The 19,632-nt window shown below is 50.2% G+C and overlaps 1 protein-coding gene across 2 annotated transcripts; it reads right to left on the bottom strand.

Annotated features, from left to right (window-relative positions):
- Positions 1-725: 725 nt before the first annotated feature.
- ARHGDIA (Rho GDP dissociation inhibitor alpha) lies at positions 726-17,904 on the bottom strand. 2 transcript variants are annotated; one of them, XM_077833267.1, is made up of 6 exons: positions 17,812-17,904; positions 5,684-5,894; positions 5,060-5,143; positions 3,798-3,874; positions 3,544-3,607; positions 726-2,557 (listed from the first exon to the last, which is right to left on the bottom strand). In XM_077833267.1, exons 2-6 carry the CDS (start codon positions 5,871-5,873, stop codon positions 2,358-2,360), a joined length of 615 nt encoding a protein of 204 aa, XP_077689393.1. In that variant the 5' UTR covers positions 5,874-5,894; positions 17,812-17,904; the 3' UTR covers positions 726-2,357. The 2 variants fall into 2 exon arrangements, with proteins under 2 accessions (XP_077689393.1, XP_077689394.1); XM_077833268.1 differs by lacking the exon at positions 17,812-17,904 and adding an exon at positions 17,386-17,568.
- Between the last annotated feature and the right edge of the window lie 1,728 nt (positions 17,905-19,632).

The raw sequence follows: 19,632 nt of genomic DNA, 5'->3' as shown, positions 1-19,632 counted from the left end.
CTAAGAGGGTGGTGAAACACTGGAATGCGTTACCTAGGGAGGTGGTAGAATCTCTTTCCTTAGAGGTTTTTAAGGTCAGGCTTGACAAAGCCCTGGCTGGGATGATTTAACTGGGAGTTGGTCCTGCTTCGAGCAGGGGGTTGGACTAGATGGCCTTCAGGGGTCCCTTCCAACCCTGATATTCTATGATTCTATGAATTCCTCGGGGCACAGGCTTCCTCCCCTTGGTTGCCTGGAAAGCACCATGTATGAACATAGTCCCATTTTAACACATTCTCCCCCCTCCCACTGCTGCCTCTTAGTGGAGGCCACAGGAAAGGCAGGAGCTGATTGCAAGGGGCAGGTTTTCTTTACATACAAACCTTTGCAATAGCAGTGAAGGGGACAGTGTTAAGGGAGAAGCTGCATCTGATGAAGTGAGCTGTAGCTCACGAAAGCTTACGCTCAGATAAATTGGTTAGTCTCTAAGGTGCCACAAGTACTCCTTTTCTTTTTGTGAATACAGACTAACACGGCTCCTACTCTGAAAACAGTCCTAGGGAAGCACCTTCCCAATCTTTGTTCCCACCACCTCCCAAGATCACTGGGGAAAAGCCCTTCCCAGCACCTGCTGGTGTACAAGGAATTAGTGAATTTGGGGTCCTAGTGATGTCCCCCTCTTACAGGCCACTTACCTTCTGGAGACCTGGAAGAAGAGTAAGAGGATTCAAAGGGACAGCGCATGGTCAGTTTGAAGATTTTATTTAACGGTCATAAAAGGGGAAGCAGATGATGATTCCAAATCTGTTAATCTGGGTCTAAGATTTACAGACAAAATGCACCAAATCAAATTAACAAAAATCTCTCTAAAGGGCAGGGGGAGGGGAGAGGGAGAGGAAGAGTTGGGGCAGGAGACGTAGCTACAGGAAAACCACACACATTTGGTCCCAGTTCTGGTACATCAGTGTTATCAAAGCAACCAGAGAAGATGGCTGCAGAGCTGGAACATGCTTGTCCAGTAGCTGGAGGGTCCTTGAGAGTTCCTGCCCCCCAACTACCGGGCCAGTGTGGGTGTTAGGGATGCCAGGCTGCAGTGCTGTGAGGATGCAAGGGGAAGAGGGACTGCTCTGGGGACATGGAGTCTACTTGTCAAGGCAATAAATACTGACAGGCCAGGCACGAGATTTCAAAGGCAGAACTGATACATAAGGCATTAACTGCTCTTGAATATTTGTCCATTGCAAGCTCTTTGTTCTGACCAGGTTGTGAAAGCAGCTGCAGAACTGAACGGATTTATCCCCCAGCCGAAAACCAAACCAAGAGAAGGGGCAGGAGCTGCCCTGGCATTTCAGTGCTTTACAGCCAAAAATGGCTCCAATGAAATAATTCGGAGGTGACAGCAGCACTCATGACTCCCGGACCCACCACAGTAAAGATGCTGGGGCAGACACAGGAAGGCACTGGGCTGTTGAGATCTACACTAACAGGGCCAACACCTCCATAGCAGAAAGTGGGAGAGTTCCACCAGACAGCTTTCTCTGGACATCCCCAGGGATGGCTCTGCGTGGGCTGGGAGCAGCACAGGATGCCACAAGCCCTTCTCCTCTCAGGCCAGCAGGCTCAGGAGAATGGGCCAGCAGCAAAGCTAGTTGTGACTCGTTTCTAATGAGCCAATTCAATGAGAGTGACTGAGGTGAGAGGGCGGCATGCTAACAAACCTATGGGGTGGGAGCTAACAAGATCAGGGCCCCTTCCTAGAGAATGTATGTTACACACATTAAGGCATCATGGTTACAGGAAATAGCCACAAATGAAGCTGCCAGCCAGTGTTCAAGACACTGGCTGGAGGGGAGGGGCAGGCCACAGACATGATTTTAGCCTACAGAAGGGTTCAGCAGCTGCCTGGCATCACAATTCCTCAGCCCCCCAAATGAGGCACCACCCCATGGGCAGTAGCACTAGGAAAAGCCCCCTTTGTGTGGGAAGCAGCTTGCAGAGTCCCTCTCCTTCAGCACCTGCCTGTGGTTTATTCCAATGAAGAAAGGTCAGATGCAGCAATGGGACAAGACCCTGATCAGGGCCCTGGGGAGGGCAGGAAGCACTCCCACTTCTGTGCATGGTGGAGAGGCCTGGGGACAGATGCCCCTGAGGCAGGCAGCTGGAGGTCAGATGCAGACAGCATGGTTTGGTCAGCTCCATTCAGTGATTCTCTGGGGGGAGGGAAGGGGAAGGGTTACTGAGCTGAGTGCTCTTCTTGTTGACTTAAAAAATGGGAAGGGAAGCTGGGGTTCCAATGTCAGCACTTTGGTACAGGGTGGGATTTCTACTGTAGCCACTGCCTGGCTAACTCTTTCTCTGGGGATTGGCCTGTGGAAGGGCTACTCCTTCCACTCCTTCTTGATGGTCAGGTTCCACTCCCAGGACAGATGGTCAGTCTTATCATCATCTGTGAATTTGGATTTGATGTTGTAGCTGCCCCGGGCCAGTATACCCTTGGGGGCTTCCTCCATGGGGGTCAGGAACTCATACTCCTCTGCTCGGGGCCCATAGCTCCCAACCATGTAGTCAGTCTTGTCAACTGGAAGGAGACAGGGGTGGGGTGGAAAAGAATGAGCCGCCAGAGCTGGTGCTGAGGCTGAAGAGCATGAACAGATTCTAGCCCCTCCTGACTGCCGTGCCATCTCCCCACAGAAGGCACACGGCTGGGCTCAGAGCTAGGAAATTCAGCCACTCGATGCTAGCTCTGAGCCCCTTCCACATGGGGACGGACACCTGCCCACCCCATGCTGCAGGCCAAGCAACAGGAGGGGAAGAAGCTGCTGTTCATTCAGCACTAAGTTTTGCTTCACTCAAGGCCGATCAGCTCAAATGCAGCCGGAGCCACTGACATCAGGCAGGCCCTTGTACTGCTGCAGAGCCTGAAGGAGGTTTCCCACCCCCAGTGCTGAGCCAAAGGTGCACATGAGGAAGCCTTCTAGAGCAGTGGTTCTCAACCAGGGGGGGCCCACGAACCCTTTCAGGGGGGCCGCGGAGCCCCATGGCTGAAACTCTGTGCTCTGAGCCCCTGCACACAGCCCCTAGCTACCCCGTCCCTGCACCCTGAGCGGTGTTCAGACTTTTGAACTGATTCCCCTCCTTTGAGTTATATTTTTTGGTTGCGTTCCCCAACAGCCCAGGCAGGCTAGGTGGCCTCCTGAGTGAGTCATGGGGCGGAGGTGGCACTTCCTCCCTGGACCCTGCTGTGCAGAGCTGGCTCGAGCCCTGCCAGGCCTTGCACTCACCTCCCAAATAGAAATAAAAACTATGCCTATGCCCAAGGGCCCCCCCCCAAAGCCTGGAGCCCCGTGCTCCCCTGCACTCCCCACCAGGGCCTGGTGTTTTTGTAGCACGTTGAAGGGGGCCTCAGCAAGGAAAAGGTTGAGACCCTCTGCTCTGAAGTAAAGAGTCTCCTCCCACCATGCCAGAGCCAGGTGGAGAGTGGGGTGGCACATGCATCTCACTGTAGTTGGGCTGGCTGGGAGACCCCCCTTGCAAAGCAATGTCTGGAACAATGGAAGCACTTACTTTTCACTCCTTTCCTGAACGTGTGCTGAATGTACTTCAGCCCCGACACGATCTCCTTGTTCACCTGCAGAGATAAACAAGACCTCACAGCAGAGCGGCCACAGCCCTCCCCATATCCAGGGCAGGGCAGGGAAGGGGCCTGTCTCCCAATGCATTCCTTGGGATTGGTGACCTCCCTCTTTTGGGATGTCTGGTTGCTGTATGCCCAGAGTATACAGACAGGCTTGGGCCAGTGACTCCTCAAAAGTTCTTACCCGGAAGGAGATTTTTATCCGATACTCCACAGCCTCCTTCAGCACAAACGACTGCTTCTTGTAGCTTTCCAGATCCCCTACAGAGAAGGGAGAAGTTTGCTCAGACTCCCTAGGGACTGTGCTGTGGGATGCATTTGGGGTGGGCCCTGTACCAGAGACTGGAGCTATTGGAATATAAAGTGCGAGGCTGCAGGCAGGGGAAGTGTCCCTTCCTATATGTCGGGTCCTCCCTCGCCCCAGCTCCTGCATTAACTCCTTTGGTTTCCACAGAAGAGTGCACAAAGCCCAGTACGGGAAGAGTCCCAGACACACTCTCCTCCCAACAAGGAAGAGAAATGTGATTTACTCATCGGTGTCCCTGTTTAGAGACCTCGCCACCTCACACCCACCCATGCTGGAAGCTACCACCATTTCTAAGTTAGTCCATGCAAGCCCTAAGGAATCCATCTATCCACACCAGAGGATATGGCTCAATTTCAGAATGACTAGCTCTCTTAAAGAGACTAAACACCAAGCTCCTCTTCCCAGAATCAGCAGGAAGAAACGTGATCCTCAAATGGAGTACCTGGAGACCCTGCTTGACTAAAAATCAGGTATCCCAGTGGGACCCCCGGGCCCATTATCAGGATTCCAGCCTCATGCCACTAGAGGAGGCTGGTGCAACATTCCTCATGGATTAGAGCCCAGAGAAGCCTTTCATTCAACCGCTTATTTTGGGGCAGTATTTTTAAAAGAGTTCTGGCAACAGTAACTTGTTTGTGGAGCAATTTGGAATACTTCATTTGGCGTAGGGCTCGGTCCTGCCCCCCCATGGCCTGAGCTGAGTTTGGTGGGAGGAATGAGGAGTTATGGCAGGATTAGGTCTGTGGGTTTCCTATCTTTAGAAAAGCAGTGAGCCAGCGCTTGCCAAGTGGCTCCTGGGCTCCTCCAGCTGCTGGCATCTAAGTAGCGCTTGCAGGACTGAATGTGCACAACCAACAGGAGTCCAAAGGCACTGTGCTGGGGCCCTTCGCACTGCAGTTCAGGTACAGGAAGCAGAGAGGCTGCAGTACTGACCACCAGGCTGGAAGCCCTAAACTCACAGGAGCCTGGCCCCCTGCAAGTTATGTTTGGAAATACAGGTCACTTCCACCTCTGGGCTCCAGGCCAGAATGGACAGTGGCCCTAGCCTGGCCCCCACCAGGGCTCCTGACTGTCTGCACTGAGCTAGCCAAGGCCTGTCCCCCTCGGAAGGCAGACCGCAGTGCCCATCTCCTGCTTACCTGTCAGGTCCAGGTCCAGAGGCCCAGGGGCAGTGGCACAGACCAGTGTCAGTTTGGTCACGACCACGTTAGGAGTGCTGGGGTCTAAGACGAAGAAGAGGCTGTTAGACAAGTCCTAAAAGTGCTAATGACATCCCCACCCCAAGGCCCAGCCCATCTACATCCTGCTCTCTCCCTTCACTCAGTTCCTGGAAACGCAAAGGAGCACGTAAGAACTAGAAAGAATGGGCCTGCCTGGAGCAGAGATCCAGGGTTTCCCTTCTTTTATACTCAGGGCAGAAAGAAGTCTCAGAATCTTCCATTCAGAAGGAACATCCCAGAAGATATCGACTCTCAAGCTTTATTCAAAGGACCAATGACTGACTTGAGCTAGCCAGGTAAAGACTGGCAGACCAGACAGCTAGCAGCGCTCATATTGGAGGGTTACTCCCAACTGATCATTTGCATCCTCGAGTTAAAGCTGGGCTTTCAGCAGCATGTATGAAGAGATCTGGGAGGAGGGTAGGAGAGTTCTTCGTGTCTGCCTGAAGCAGTTAAAGGTGTAGAGAAGGGGTCTTGGCTATTGTAGCTGTTTAACGTCTGCACAGATGGAACCACATGCTCTGAGATGACACCAGGACTCACCAGTAGCTACGTTCACAGAACCCAGCAGAGCCTCCTTGTATTTGCGCAGGCTCTCATCATCCTTGTCCAGCTCCTGGATCTCTTGGATGCTTTTCTGGGCAGGTGGTTTGTAGTTGACAGAGTGTTCATCTTCCTCGTTCTCTGCTGCAATCTGGGCCAGCTGCTCTGCGGTCGGCTCCTGCTCTGCCATCTTTACACACGTGAGTTACACCTAGGAGGGGAGAATGGGAAATGGAATCAGTGGCCTGATGCAGCTGTTTCCCGCACTGCTGAGAAGTCCTGCAGGGCTCCTCAATAGACACCTCATTCCTTCCTTGGCCAAAGCAGGGTTCCCCACAAATAGTTGGCCAGTAACTCCAGCTTTCGGAGGGGTCAGTTCAATGCACCCTTGTTCCCAAAAGCCTGTGGGAGGGCTTGGTAGTTGTCTCAGGGGGTAGGGTAGGACATTCCCAGAACACCTAGTTCTCTACAGTGTGTGCCCTCTTACAAGTGCCCGAGTCAGAGTTTGGCAAGCAGGTGCAGAATCTTTGGTTAACCCATGGACTCCCAACTGCACCAGGGGGTGGGGAGACTTCAATCTCTGCATTTTGTTTGTCAAATTGCCAGGACAAAAGATAACTTTTCGAGAAGTGTGATTAGATAAACCCTTTGCACACAAGAACAGCAGAGTGGAGAAACCCAAAGAGTAGATCTGGGGCCTTTGTTACAGTCTGCTTCCCTACAGCACTCAAGTCTATCTAAGAAGAGATGTTCGCTCCATTGTTGGCCCAAGTCCCAGAGGCCTCAGCAATGATCAACAGGCCTGTAGCTCAAAATGCAACTGGATCAGTCTGTTTTAAAAGGGGCACTGTCTGTCCCCAAATTGCTGGGAAAAGGCACCTGCCTTGGCTGATCTCACACTCAGTCCTTTCCAAAGGTCTGAGCCAAGGCAAGGCCAAAGAAAAGCAGCAGCTATCTGATTAATAGCATTTGTACTAACTTAGCTCAGTGGTGCAAGTCTCCAGCCACTTTCTGAATAGGCAATAGGTAGTGGTGTGTGGAGTAGCCATCGTTAAGGGTGAAGCTCCATTCCCATTATAAAAGCCATTCTCCACTCCTACCCTACAAGCCCCCTCTCAAGCCTCACAGGCCACATCATCCAAGGCAAGGTTTTCCCTCAGAAAAATATCAGAAGAGTTTAAAGTCAATGGTGAAGACTTTGAAAACCCATGACTGTTTGCAGTTGGGGAGCCCACTACAGGGAAGCTTCAAACACTCCAGAAGTATCACCCTTTACAAACAAGCAATGAAGGGATCCAGCCATTTCCCCAGCCTTTAGCCGGGTCTACACTTAGATCGGCCTCGCTATTCAGGCTGTGAAAAATGCTGTTCCCTGTGCAGTGTGATTAAGATCAACCTCACCCTCAGCGTAGACTCAGCCAGGCCAGCCTAGCCACCACCTCTTGGAGAGGCTGGTTAAATATATCAATGGAAAAACCCCTTCTGTCAATGTAGGAAGTGTCTATATTACAGGACAACTGCAGCATCATAGCTGTACTGCGGTGGTGTAGACATACCCTAAATCCTTCATTACTCCCATTCACCATTTTGCCTCCTAAAATTTTGCATATATAGATGCAGAGGTCAAAACAGATAAGACAATTATAAAATCCTGTTCATTATTCAAGGGAGCCATTTCCAATATACTGCATCACGTATACTACAAAAATACTCCATACTCAATACAGTTAAATACAAACTTGTAAGGACCATATACACCTACCACACCTCTACACAGATACCCAATGGTTGGTGCTTGAAGCTAGACAAATTCAGGTGAGAAACAAAGCACAATTTAACAGTGAAGGAATTAGCCACTGGGAAAACTCAGCTGGAGATGAAGAGGATTCTTACTCATTCGAAGTCTTAAAATCAGTATTTTATTTTATTTTTTGAAAGATATGCTATAGCTCAAACAAATTCCGGGCTTTATGCAGAAGTTACTGTGTGAGATTTTCTGGCCTATGTCAGGCTAGATCATAATGGTCCCTTCAGATCTTAAAAATCTATGAACCTTCTAATCAGCACGTTTCATAACCAAAGATCAATTATTTCATTTCTACTCCCCCAACAGATCAGCCTAAGGAAAAAGCTCCCAGAACTCAGACATGACACACACCCTGGAATTATATATCAATTAGTTTCTTCTACTACACATCTTATACATGCGAGTGACAACAGCATATATTGCATTCTAGAAAGAGATACATCAAGGTCAGGTATAGAGTGAGTCAGATGGAGAGTGGGGACCTGGCTGGACCCATTCATTTCCAGACTCCTTTGGGAGGAGGTTTTAGTAAAGGAATCATAGAATATCAGGGTTGGAAGGGACTCAGGAGGTCATCTAGTCCAACCCCCTGTTCAAAAGCAGGACCAATGGAAGCGTGTGGGGGTGCTAGATAGACTCCAGCGAAACATTCAACCAGGACTTTTATGCAAGTCTTGTTTGGGAATAAGACTGAGGGACCAGTTCTGCTCCATTTTGTGATGTTCTCCACAAACTCTCTGATACACGAGAGAAACAGCCCTAGCAGGACCATCAAAATAGACAAGAGAAAGTTCTAGCTGCCAGGGCTCTTGGGTCCAAGTATGGCTGTTCACGTAGCCTGCAAATCAACCAAAGAGACTACAAACCCAAGCATGGCACAAGCACAGAATCTCCACCTGGGAAGAGAGCTGTGCATTTCTGATGAGCTGGCCAAAGCTCCCAGGAACTAGCTTTTTGGGCTGGCAGTTTCAGTGTGCTCTCAGTCAGCACATTAGGGTGCTCACGCAACACATACAGACTTGAGGTAGAGATTTTCTGCCTACTCTGGCTAGCCACAGGAAAGCATGAATCAAGCATGGAGCAGCTTCCTCTATTGAGGATGGAGTTGCTTAGCTAGCATCTTGACAGGGTGGCTGTGATGCATTTGGTATTGAGAAAAGCTTCAGGATCACATCACAAGGCAAGGAGAGAACAGCAAAAGCATTCAGGATTATTCTTACACAGGTTTTCTAACCCAGGGATGGATGGGAAGCAGGTGGCTCTTGGGGGGTGAACAAGAAAACTTTCCATGGCCAGTCTGCACTTGATATTGCACAACTGGCAGCACTGACCCAGCTGCTGGGCAGATGCTTCTGCTGCCACTGCACCATTGTAGAGGGCCTCTTCAGACTAGATGATCTACTGGTCCCTTCTGGCCTTAATCTATGAATTCAGTGGGAAGATATCTTATCTCTGGTATTTCACCTGTTACCCCAGTACTGAGCCCAATAATATGTTTGGCTGATGCATCTTTTAGAAAGGCATCCATCTAAATCTGGATTTGAAGACCAGAGATGAAATCCACCACTTCCATTGGTTAACCTTCCAATAGTTAATCAACCTCATTGTTAAAAAACTGCCTTATTTCTAGTTTGTCTGGCTTCAGTTTCCAGCAATCGATTCTTGTTCTGCCTTTCTCTGCTAGACTAAAGAGACCTTTAGTAGCTGGTATTTTCTCTCCATCAAGATATTTACACACCACACCTTTCTGGATAAACTAAGCAGACTGGTCTCACTCTAAGGCATTTTCTCCACCCCTCATATTTTTTGTGGCTTCTTTCTGCACCCTCTCCAGGTTTTCAAAAAATGTTGACTCCAGAATTGTACACACTACAATCAGTTTGAGGTAAAAACCACCTCCTCATTCCGACTCACTACTTCTGATTTAGACAACCCAGGGTTACATTAGCTCTTTGCTGCAGCATGACACTGGGAACTTGTCCACTCTGACCCCTAAATCCTTTTCAGAGTCAGTGCTTTCCAAGATATAGTACCGAATTTTACAGGTATGACCTACATTTTTTGTTCTAGATGTCGCACCTTTTATTTGGTGTATCAATGAACTTTCTTTGAAGGGGCCCAGCTTATCAAGTGATCCAGATCAGTGGCTCTCAACCTTTCAGACTACTGTACCCCTTTCACGAGTCTGATTTGTCTTACGTACCCCCAAGTTTCACCTCGCTTAAAAACTACTTGCTTACAAAATCAGTCAAAAATACAAAAGTGTCATAGCCCACTACTACTGAAAAATTGCTTCCTTCTTCATTTTTACCATAGAATTATAAATCAGTTGGAACATAAATATTGTACTTACATTTCAGCGTATAATATATAGAGCAGTATAAACAACTCATTGTATGAAATTGTAGTGTGCGCTGACTTCACTAGGGCTTTTTATGTAGCCTGTTGTAAAACTAGGCAACTGTCTAGATGAGTTTAGTACCCCCTGGAAGACCTGTGCGTACCCCCGGTTGAGAACCACAGATCTAAATCACTCTGTAGGACTGCCCTTTCCCCATTTACCACTCCACCACAAGTTTTTATCAGCATCCGATGAAGTGAGCTGTAGCTCACGAAAGCTTATGCTCAAATAAATTGGTTAGTCTCTAAGGTGTCACAAGTACTCCTTTTCTTCTTACTGCAGAGGGAGAGTCTCCTGTTTTTCCTTGGTGGATGATGCAGCCATTTGCTCCCAAACTCCAAATATTCCCCTCATACCAGAGGAAGGGAAGCCTCCACTTTGAGTTGTCATAATTAATCACTAATTAAACCTCAAGTCAGAGTAAAAGGAGCCTGGAGGAGGCCAAGCTATCCAAAGGCAGAACTTGAATCCAGAAGTGAACTCCTCTGCAGACACTTGTTAAAGAGGGCCAGTTAGAGTGCCTTTCTAAGGCCATTCACTACCTGCACTCAGGCCAGTGCTGGACGCTGGAAAGCTGTCAGAAGTTCAGCACAAAACACAGCAGGCCAGCACAGTGCTAGAATGCAGCTCCACCCAGTCCTCCACTCAGCTCCGGAAGCTGGCTTGGCTCTGCACGGCTGTGTCCACAGGCTTCGGACACTACTGAAGAGCTGCTGCTGCCACCACCACGACCAGCTGCAATCTTGCATTGGTCAGAGCAGGAAATCAGTTCAACAGGCCTCTGTCTGCACCCAAGCATGGGGCTGTGTCCCATTTGCTCACCCCCCAACAAAGCAGCTGGGGTGTCTTGTGTTTTCCCCTCCCCTAGCAGCACCTAGTCTCCATCAGCACCATCTTCCCAAGCATTAGGCCCATTGGCATGGATGGACGGGGACACCAGAGCGCCTGGACGAACCTGGATACTTTAAGGACCATTGCAGTCCTCCATTAGCCACACAGGAACCAGCCCTTTCCCTTCCTCTCACACTGATAAACTAGAGAATTTTGAAGGCCATGAAAAGCTGCTGCAGACAACAGGTGGGAAAAGCAAACCCCCGCCCGTCAGTCACCTGGGAGGTCAGGGCTGTTACACCCAGCAGCTCAGGATAGGGCTCATCTCTCCTCAGAAGAAATGGACTATGCTAAAAAGCACAAGCCTGAGGTCACAATTCCTCAGCTGCTTCTTCAGGAAAGGCACCAAGCCAGAAAGGAAGGAGACTTCCGGGCACACAAAGCTTTTCCCAAGGCCCTTGACCTCTTCCTTTGGGTTGCAGGGAGAAGCCATTTACCACAGTTCAGGGTTAGTAGGATAGAGGGGGGCCTTAGGGTAACTGGCACTTTGCTGTTCATTTCTGGGTGAGATTGCTAGGCAAACCAAAATCAAGGCATCAATTGTAACTGAACTTCCCAGAGACACCCTATGGCCTGTGCTCACAAGTCCCATGCCATCAGGAGCACAGGCCTAACATCTTCAGCAGGCATAGGACCTCCTGCAGAAGAGGCAGCGGGTCCCCTCCCCCATCCCCCCAATTCCTTCTTCTAAGGACTAGAGCTCCATTTAACCAATAAAATGACTAATGTCCTGATGTGATAACTGATAGTGTGCGACAGATCAAAGGTCAAACCTCAGGCATTACTGCAGGGAAACTCCCTTCTCAGGCACCTTCAGATCCTAGCTGCTTAGGAAATGCTCACTATTAGAACCTTCTGTCCTACAGCTGCTGTAATGCACCTACAACGTGACCGTTGCCTTACATGGACTGTCATTTTCTTCCTGGTCTGAGAATCCTTTCCATACTCCTGGTCACTGCCATTGTCCTGAACACCGGATTCCCTCCCGCCAGCCTAGCATCTCATCTCTGATCACCTTCCTTCGGACTCTCCCAAGTTGCAATTTTCAACTGCAAGTTCAAACCAGGCAGATATTTAACTACAGACAGATCACCATTTACCATGATGTCACCTAACAAGAGTCTACAGTACTGAAGAACCTCAAGCCAGTTCTGGCAGGACCTTTCAGGGTCTCTCACCAAACTTGATCTGTAACAGAGCTAAAGAGCCTCCAAGCTCCTGAGAGATTCCGATTATCTAGAACAGGGTAGCACGTGCCTGTTGCTGGCTAAAGCCACTTCTGAGTGGGAAGAGAACTCCTAGACTCTACTACTTCTGGAAGAGTCAGGCTCTAGACTGTCTTGCTCCCAGAAATGATGCAGCTGCAGAAGACTTCAGATGCACCTCATGCTAACCAGAACTTTGGAGATCACAAAAGATGAACCAATGCTTGTGAGAAACTGGAGCAGGCCGAATCACTCTTCTAGCAGATTTCAGAGGGTAGCCGTGTTAGTCTGTATCAGCAAAACCAATGAGGAGTCCTTGTGGCACCTCAAAGACTAACAAATTTATTTGGGCATAAGCTTTCCTGATGAAGGGGGTTCTAGTCCACAAAAGCTTATGCCCAAATAAATGTGCTAGTCTCTAAGGTGCCAGCTAGTTTTTTCTTCCTAGCAGAGGGAACTCTTACTGTCTTTATCCCTCTATCCAAGAGCCCTGCTGTTTCAAAACTTACAAACTGTTAGTTCCTCTAGGGTTAAGCAGGCAGGACATGAGCACTAGAAAGAGACCCAGGCTCCTAAGAAACTGCAACCTGGCTACAGTTACAGCCTGATTAATGATGTGGCAACCAAGGAGCTAGCAGTATTGCAAGGGAGGACATCAGTCCCTGCTACCCAAGAACTTTGCTGGTGAGAAGACATGCCACAATTTCTGCCTTTTACACGAACAATCCCCAGAACAGAGACCTCTACAGAGCAGACCTCTACACGCTCTACATTAGAAGTTCTGTGGCCCCATCCCTGCTCAAAGCCCTTAGACACTACTGGAATACAAATAAGTAATAACGGAGTTTTACAGAAGGTTCCTTCAAGCGAGATACAATTCTGGTTGGCCTGTGGGTAAATGTGTTATGCCCAGTGAGGAAGACTGCGGGTCAGAAATGAGTTTGGGCTCATCACCATGGTAACCCATGGTGGCAGCAACATGGATGGGTGCATCACCTGGCAAAGAGTAACTAAGGACTCACTAATCACACCAGCAGGTAGATTGACAGGACATTTCACATGAATTGCTCCCAAGACCATACCCACAAGAGTTCAGAAGAAAGAGAAAGTTAGAGCCTGATCATCCCATAGGGAAAGCCCCTCTTATGCCCTGGCACAAAGTTACTGCAGAATTCCAACTGTCAGGATTCCCGCCTTATCTGGAGGGCTTTGAATCCACCCACTGCCCAGTCATCAGGAATAATGAAAGGATTCCACAAGTGCCCTCCATCCTCTCATGCACGCTGCAGTTTGGATCCAAGTGTCCAAGAAGCTTCTGACTGCCAGAAGTTGGACTGGACGACAGGGTTTGGATCACTCAATAAATTGCCTTTTTCTCTTTAGTCCCAGATGCTTCAGAGGGAGTAGCCACTGTTGGAAGACAGGATACTAAGCTAGACGGACCACTGGTCTGATCCAATATGACCATTCTTATGATCTCTTTGCAGATGACCCAGTTTGGGTCTGCAGTAAGTACAATCGATAATGCTCAGCAAGTGGGGAGCGGTCAGTCAGTCACGTCAAGACCGTTAGCACTCAATGGCAGAGGACTCCAATTAGCTGTGCTCCCCGTTAAGAGCTCTTGTAGTCCTGTACTGAGCAGAGGTAACAGTCTGAATTCTGAGCATGCTGCAGTCTGGTTAGTGACACCAGTTAATGCACAAGCTTTTCATCATGAGCCACAGCTGCACATATTGACAAGAATAAAAGCAAAAAGTTTGGAGAGTCTTTGCTTATTTCCCTACTGGAAACATTACAATGCCACCCCACAGTGTGGTACAACTGATGATGATGGATTCTCATGTCGACATAAGGGGATTCTACAAACCCTATAAGTGAATGATCTACGCAAGGTCAAACCAATGAAAAACCCACAAAGCTGGTTACACGTGGAACAGACAAGATTGTCCATGACCATTGCAGCCGCTTTTATATTTGCTGTGCGGTGTTCACATTTTTCACATAAAACGTTAACACACCTTGCATCAAATGGTTAACAGCAACATGACAAATCTGCTACCGCCTTGCTCTGTCATGGGCTGTTGCCTCCCAACTGATGGGGTCAACCTGATACGCTTTCAAGTCCGACTTTAGTGGGTCTTTACACTGTTTGTACTGGCCACCATGAGAACAGATGCCTTGCATTATTTGACCATAAAACATGGTCTTGGATACTCATGAGTTGGCCATACAAGTGAGATTCCCAAACCAAAGCAGCTAAGTTTCAGTGAGCATGCTTTGAATACCTGACATTCAAAAAATGATGAAGGATTTTGATAATGGGAATTTTGTCACACCAGTCGGCCCTGCAAATGGAACAAATGCGGCACACATGGGACTGATCAAGTTTCCTAAGGTAGTAGCAACATGTTGCCAATATCTCACAACCATGTAAACCTGTTGCAAGTGCGACTGCCCAATAGGCAGCTTACTGCTTATTTTGATGCCCCTATTGTTCCATAGGTGGTACAACTAGTACAGGGCTAGAATAACTGGGGTGCTGAATATTAGGACTGAGGTGCACTGCAAGAACTCTGGGAAACACAGGACTGACACAGCAGAGCATTCTGGACTATAATTGTAGTTTAGGCCAGAATATACGTGCTTCAGGTTGCTGGGTTGTGTGGGAGCCACAAGGCTGTATTAGTAGGGTGTGCTGCAGGTGAAGCTTGAGAAACAGCAACAGAACTGTGTAGGGAATGCTTACACTGCACTTCCTGTACTATGCTAAGCTGAGCTCAGCACTACTGCAGTTTCATATACTTAGTTTAAAAAAAGGGAAGCTGCCATTTTCAGAGCTGTTAGGAAAGAGGCTGGGAAACTATGGAAGAGATCATAGAATATCAGGGTTGGAAGGGACCTCAGGAGGTCATCTAGTCCAACCCCCTGCTCAAAGCAGGACCAATCCCCAATTAAATCATCCCAGCCAGGGCTTTGTCAAGCCTGACCTTAAAAACTTCTAAGGATGGAGATTCCACCACCTCCCTCGGTAACGCATTCCAGTGTTTCACCACCCTCCTAGTGAAAAAGTTTTTCCTAATATCCAACCTAAACCTCCCGCACTGCAACTTGAGACCATTACTCCTCGTTCTGTCATCTGCTACCACTGAGAAGAGTCTAGATCCATCCTCTTTGGAACCTCCTTTCAGGTAGTTGAAAGCAGCTATCAAATCCCCCCTCATTCTTCTTTTCCGCAGACTAAACAATCCCAGTTCCCTCAGCCTCTCCTCATAAGTCACGTGTTCCAGTCCCCTGATCATTATTGTTGCCCTTCGCTGGACTCTTTCCAATTTCTCCACATCCTTCTTGTAGCGTGGGGCCCAAAACTGGACACAGTACTCCAGATGAAGCCTCACCAATGTCGAATAGAGGGGAACGATCACGTCCCTCAATCTGCTGGCAATGCCCCTACTTATACATCCCAAAATGCCATTGGCCTTCTTGGCAACAACGGCACACTGTTGACTCATATCCTGTTTCTCGTCCACTGTAACCCCCAGGTCCTTTTCTGCAGAACTGCTGCCTAGCCATTCCGCCCCCAGTCTGTAGTGGTGCATGGGATTCTTCCGTCCTAAGTGCAGGACTCTGCACTTGTCCTTGTTGAACCTCATCAAATTAGAGGATTGGGCCAAAAGAAATCTGTCTAGGGCCCTCTCTATCCTATCCCTACCCTCCAGCGTATCTACCTCTCCTCCTAGTTTAGCGTCATCTGCAAACTTGCAGAGGGTGCAATCCACACCATCCTCCAGATCATTTATGAAGATATTGAACAAAACCGGGCCCAGGACCGACCCTTGGGGCACTCCACTTGATACCGGCTGCCAACTAGACATGGAGCCATTGATCACTACCCGTTGAGCCCGACAATCTAGCCAACTTTCTATCCAACTTATAGTCCATTCCTCCAGCCCATAATTCTTTAACTTGCTGGCAAGAATACTGTGGGAGACCGTGTCAAAAGCCTTGCTGAAGTCAGGGAACAACACATCCACTGCTTTCCCCTCATCCACAGAGCCAGTTATCTCATCATAGAAGGCAATTAGTTTAGTCAGGCATGACTTGCCCTTTGTGAATCCATGCTGACTGTTCCTGATCACTTTCCTCTCCTTTAAGTGCTTTAGAATTGATTCCTTGAGGACCTGCTCCATGATTTTTCTAGGGACTGAGGTGAGGCTGACTGGCCTGTAGTTCCCAGGATTCTCCTTCTTCCCTTTTTTAAAAGATGGGCACTACATTAGCCTTTTTCCAGTCGTCCGGGACTTCCCCCGATCACCCTCTCCTTCCCTCCACCTCCAACTTCTGATGGGGCTTTCACACAGTGGAAGCAGGTACATCAGGTACCTTAACAATCAAACCGCATACTCTTCATGCATACCAACTTTGAAATGCACTGTGTCTGGAATTGCAGAAGAAACGGCAGGATTTACTTTAACCATTCTAACAAGGCAGGAAGGCAACACAGGGAAACCACTTCCGGATTCCCCATCACCAGAGCAATCCAAAAGCAAGCAGTGAAAATACCCCATTTGAGAGAGACTAGGAGAGCACTTTGCTGGTTGGGAAGTACAAGGATATGGACATTCATTGCACTTATTAAATGATACTCAGAAAAGCAGGTTGCCACTCAGATTCAACTCTGAACTTAAGAGCAGCAGCACACAGCAGTAATGAGCCATCATAAAGCTGTTTCCCATATACAAATGCTCTGAGTCTAACACCTCAGCAGTCCAGAGACTTCCTCCCACTGAAGTCTAGCAACAACTTTTAATTTGCTCCTCCCACATCATTGCACCAGTTTTTAAAAGACTCCACCATCAGGACTCTAAGGACTGCGCTGTGAAGTGGGTGAAATTCACACTCATGTTGTGCAGCCTCTCTCCACTCCAGGTACTAAAGATAAGCTATAACGGAAGAACACCTAGTTAGTGTCCTTTACAAAGTTTACAGTATATAAAAACCCTGAAAAAAGTTCTGCAGTTCTTATATTAAGAATTCTGTTTGATATTCTCACTGAATAGTCTGGATGACTGCAAAACTACATATGCCCTAAAAACAAACCTGATTAAGCAAGAAGGGAAATGGTTTTCCCTTTATTCTTAAACGGTATTTAATCCACAGCTAAGAAACAGCTGGAAGAAGAGATTAATCAACAAGCCAACTCCTTCAAGGAAGGCTTTTGGATGCACCCACTTCATGACTCGGGGCTGTCAAAGAGATTTCCAGCTAAACAGCCAAGACGACTTTAGATTCCTGTTTTTTCAGGACAGCCAAGAAGGTTTTTCTGAGACAGCACAAGCCCAGGCGCCCCTCCCTTCCCGCTCCCTTGAACGCTAGCCAGGACGCCAGCGAGAAGAGATACCAGAAACCAGGAAGTGCCCTCTGTTCCCGAACTCCAGGGCACAGACGCCGTGACCGCGGCTGCTCGCCGCCCCGCCCGCGCCTGGCTGTGGCCGCGATCCCGAAGGAGCCGGTGACGGGAGCGGCTCTGGGGCCTGCTGCCAGCGGGCCCGACACGCTGCCGGGCCCCCGCCGCGCACGCACAGGCGGCCCCCGCACCCCGCGCGCAGCAGGCCGAGCACGTGCCACCGCCGGCCCCTGAGGGCGCGAGGCGCGGTACCAGCGCGGCGGAGGGGACCGTGCGCCAGGCCCCAGGGGACTCCGGCCCGGGCCCGACGAAGGGCCCCCCCCGCCGCCGCCGCCGCCGCCGCCGCCACGCCCCCTCCGCCCCGGAGACCGAGAAGGGCCGCAGCTCGGGCCCGCCCCACGCATCCCAGCCCCTCCCTACCCGGCCCGTTCGCCTCCTCGCGCTGCTGTGACAACGCTACCCAGACCCGCCCAGCCGCCTCCGCGCGCGCCCCCGCACTTCCGGGCCGTTGCCGTCACTTCCGGTTTTAAGAGGACGGAGCCCAGGGCCTCACTTCCGAGCAGGCCTCGCCGCGCTGATTGGCCGGAGGAGAGCGTGAGGGGCGCGCGACTGACAAGAGAAATGATAGAGTTCGGCTGCTGGAGAGAGCGTCTCCTGAGGCTCCGTTACCCTCCCGGCTTGGGAGCGGGGGACTTCCGGCCTCTTAATTGTTAGCGGAAGCCCTGGGGCTGACGGGCGGGACCGGAAGCACCGAACGTGGACTTGAGCCCCTGCGCTCTGACGTCACCGCGGCGGGGCGGGAGCGTGGCTCGCGCTGGGGCGGCTGCTGAGCCGCCCGCGGGGGCCTGGGCTCCGTCCAGAGTAGCCCCGGAGCCTCGTGCCAGCTGCGCGGGGCCGGAGCGCAGCGGCCTGGGGTTCCCTCAGCGCCGCCCTCCCCGGCGCTCGGCGGGCCCGCTCGGGTCCGTTTTCAGCTGCCGCCTTTCCCCTTCCGGAGGGAAGCGAGTTAACGTCCCCCCTTCGCGTTCGTGTTTGTTGCGTTTCCCGAGCCCTGTCAGCAAGAGCCGGGGAGGGGCCTCCCCGCTGCCCCGGCAGGGGGGAAGGGAAGCCCGGGGCCTGGGAGGAGCGCACAGGGGGTGGCCCCCGCTCGCGTGGGGGATCCGCGTGGCGTGAAGAGGCTTCCCAGAGACCCCTGGAGCGGGTGAAAGGGGATCCCAAAGCCCCTTTTCTGAGTAGGCAGCAGGGGTCAGCGTTCGCCTGTGCCGGAACAGGGGAGCTCCGGAATACCTTTGTCCGCTGCTGGAAACCTCAGGAGGCTCTGCTCAGTGGGGTGTTCCGCCTTTGCCAGCATTATCTGCCTGTGGGGATGCACTGAGCCGACCCCTTCTCCGCTCCCTTTGTCGGAGGGAGTGTCTGTCCCATGCAGTGAGCCTGGCCAGTTCCCACTGCCCCATCCTTGTCTCAGGTGTCTTAAATGCAGACTTACCCAAGCTCTTACCCAGGTTTTAGCCCTACTTCCCTTACACAACCCTTATAGCTGGTCTTATATGCGCTTTGAACCTGGGCTTGCTTACCTGGCTGGGTAAGGTATAGGTACTCAGCTCCATGAAGATCTACCTCATGTGGAAGTTAATCTAGAGTCACTGTTGCTCATCCCAGGTCCCCATGATGATATCCTACCTTTGTGCTAGTTGTCCTGCAGCATGCTGTGTCTATGGGGAATCCACAACAATATAGCAAGCATCAGCTGTCTCCACTCCATCATCCAATATCCATGACGCACCACTACTTTCCACAGCTCGGAAACCCCTGATAAAATGCCCTCCAGCGTGCCCCATAGCCTCTATCCACATCCTGCCCCAACCGGGAACAGCTTGTGCTGCATACATCCCTTACCACCAGCTGGAACAGACAACTGAAGAGCATGCCGAGCTGGAAGTGCCACCATTAAATATGCCGGTAGGCTAAGAACACTTCTGCACAGAGGCCCAAGAGACAGGCCCAAGTTCTCCCACAATACATTGCAAAACAATTCCTAGAGCGGGTCCATTGACACTAAGTACCCTGCAATACACTTACAGAAATCCTAGTGCCAAATCCAGGTAACTGAAGTACCAGTATGGATGCAGCTGCACAGGTAGGAGTTGTGCAATTCTGCAGTGTGGATGCTCAGAGGCAGGCTTGGCAAACCTGGGTGCCCATGCCTGAGTACAGATTTAATAATTTTATTAAGATGATGTTGAA

Source organism: Eretmochelys imbricata, chromosome 14 (genome assembly GCF_965152235.1).
Source record: "Eretmochelys imbricata isolate rEreImb1 chromosome 14, rEreImb1.hap1, whole genome shotgun sequence".
Lineage (NCBI taxonomy): Eukaryota > Metazoa > Chordata > Testudines > Cheloniidae > Eretmochelys > Eretmochelys imbricata.
Note: the sequence above shows the minus strand (reverse complement) of the source record. Positions and strands in the feature narration are given on the sequence as shown.

Coding starts and splice junctions, on each gene's coding strand:
- ARHGDIA (XM_077833267.1), bottom strand. CDS start 5,873: ATGGCAGAGCAGGAGCCGACCGCAGAGCAGCTGGCCCAGATTGCAGCA. Junction 5,144..5,683: donor TTCTGTGAACGTAGCTACTG/GTGAGTCCTGGT, acceptor TCTTCGTCTTAG/ACCCCAGCACTCCTAACGTG. Junction 3,875..5,059: donor TCTGGACCTGGACCTGACAG/GTAAGCAGGAGA, acceptor CCTTCTCTGTAG/GGGATCTGGAAAGCTACAAG.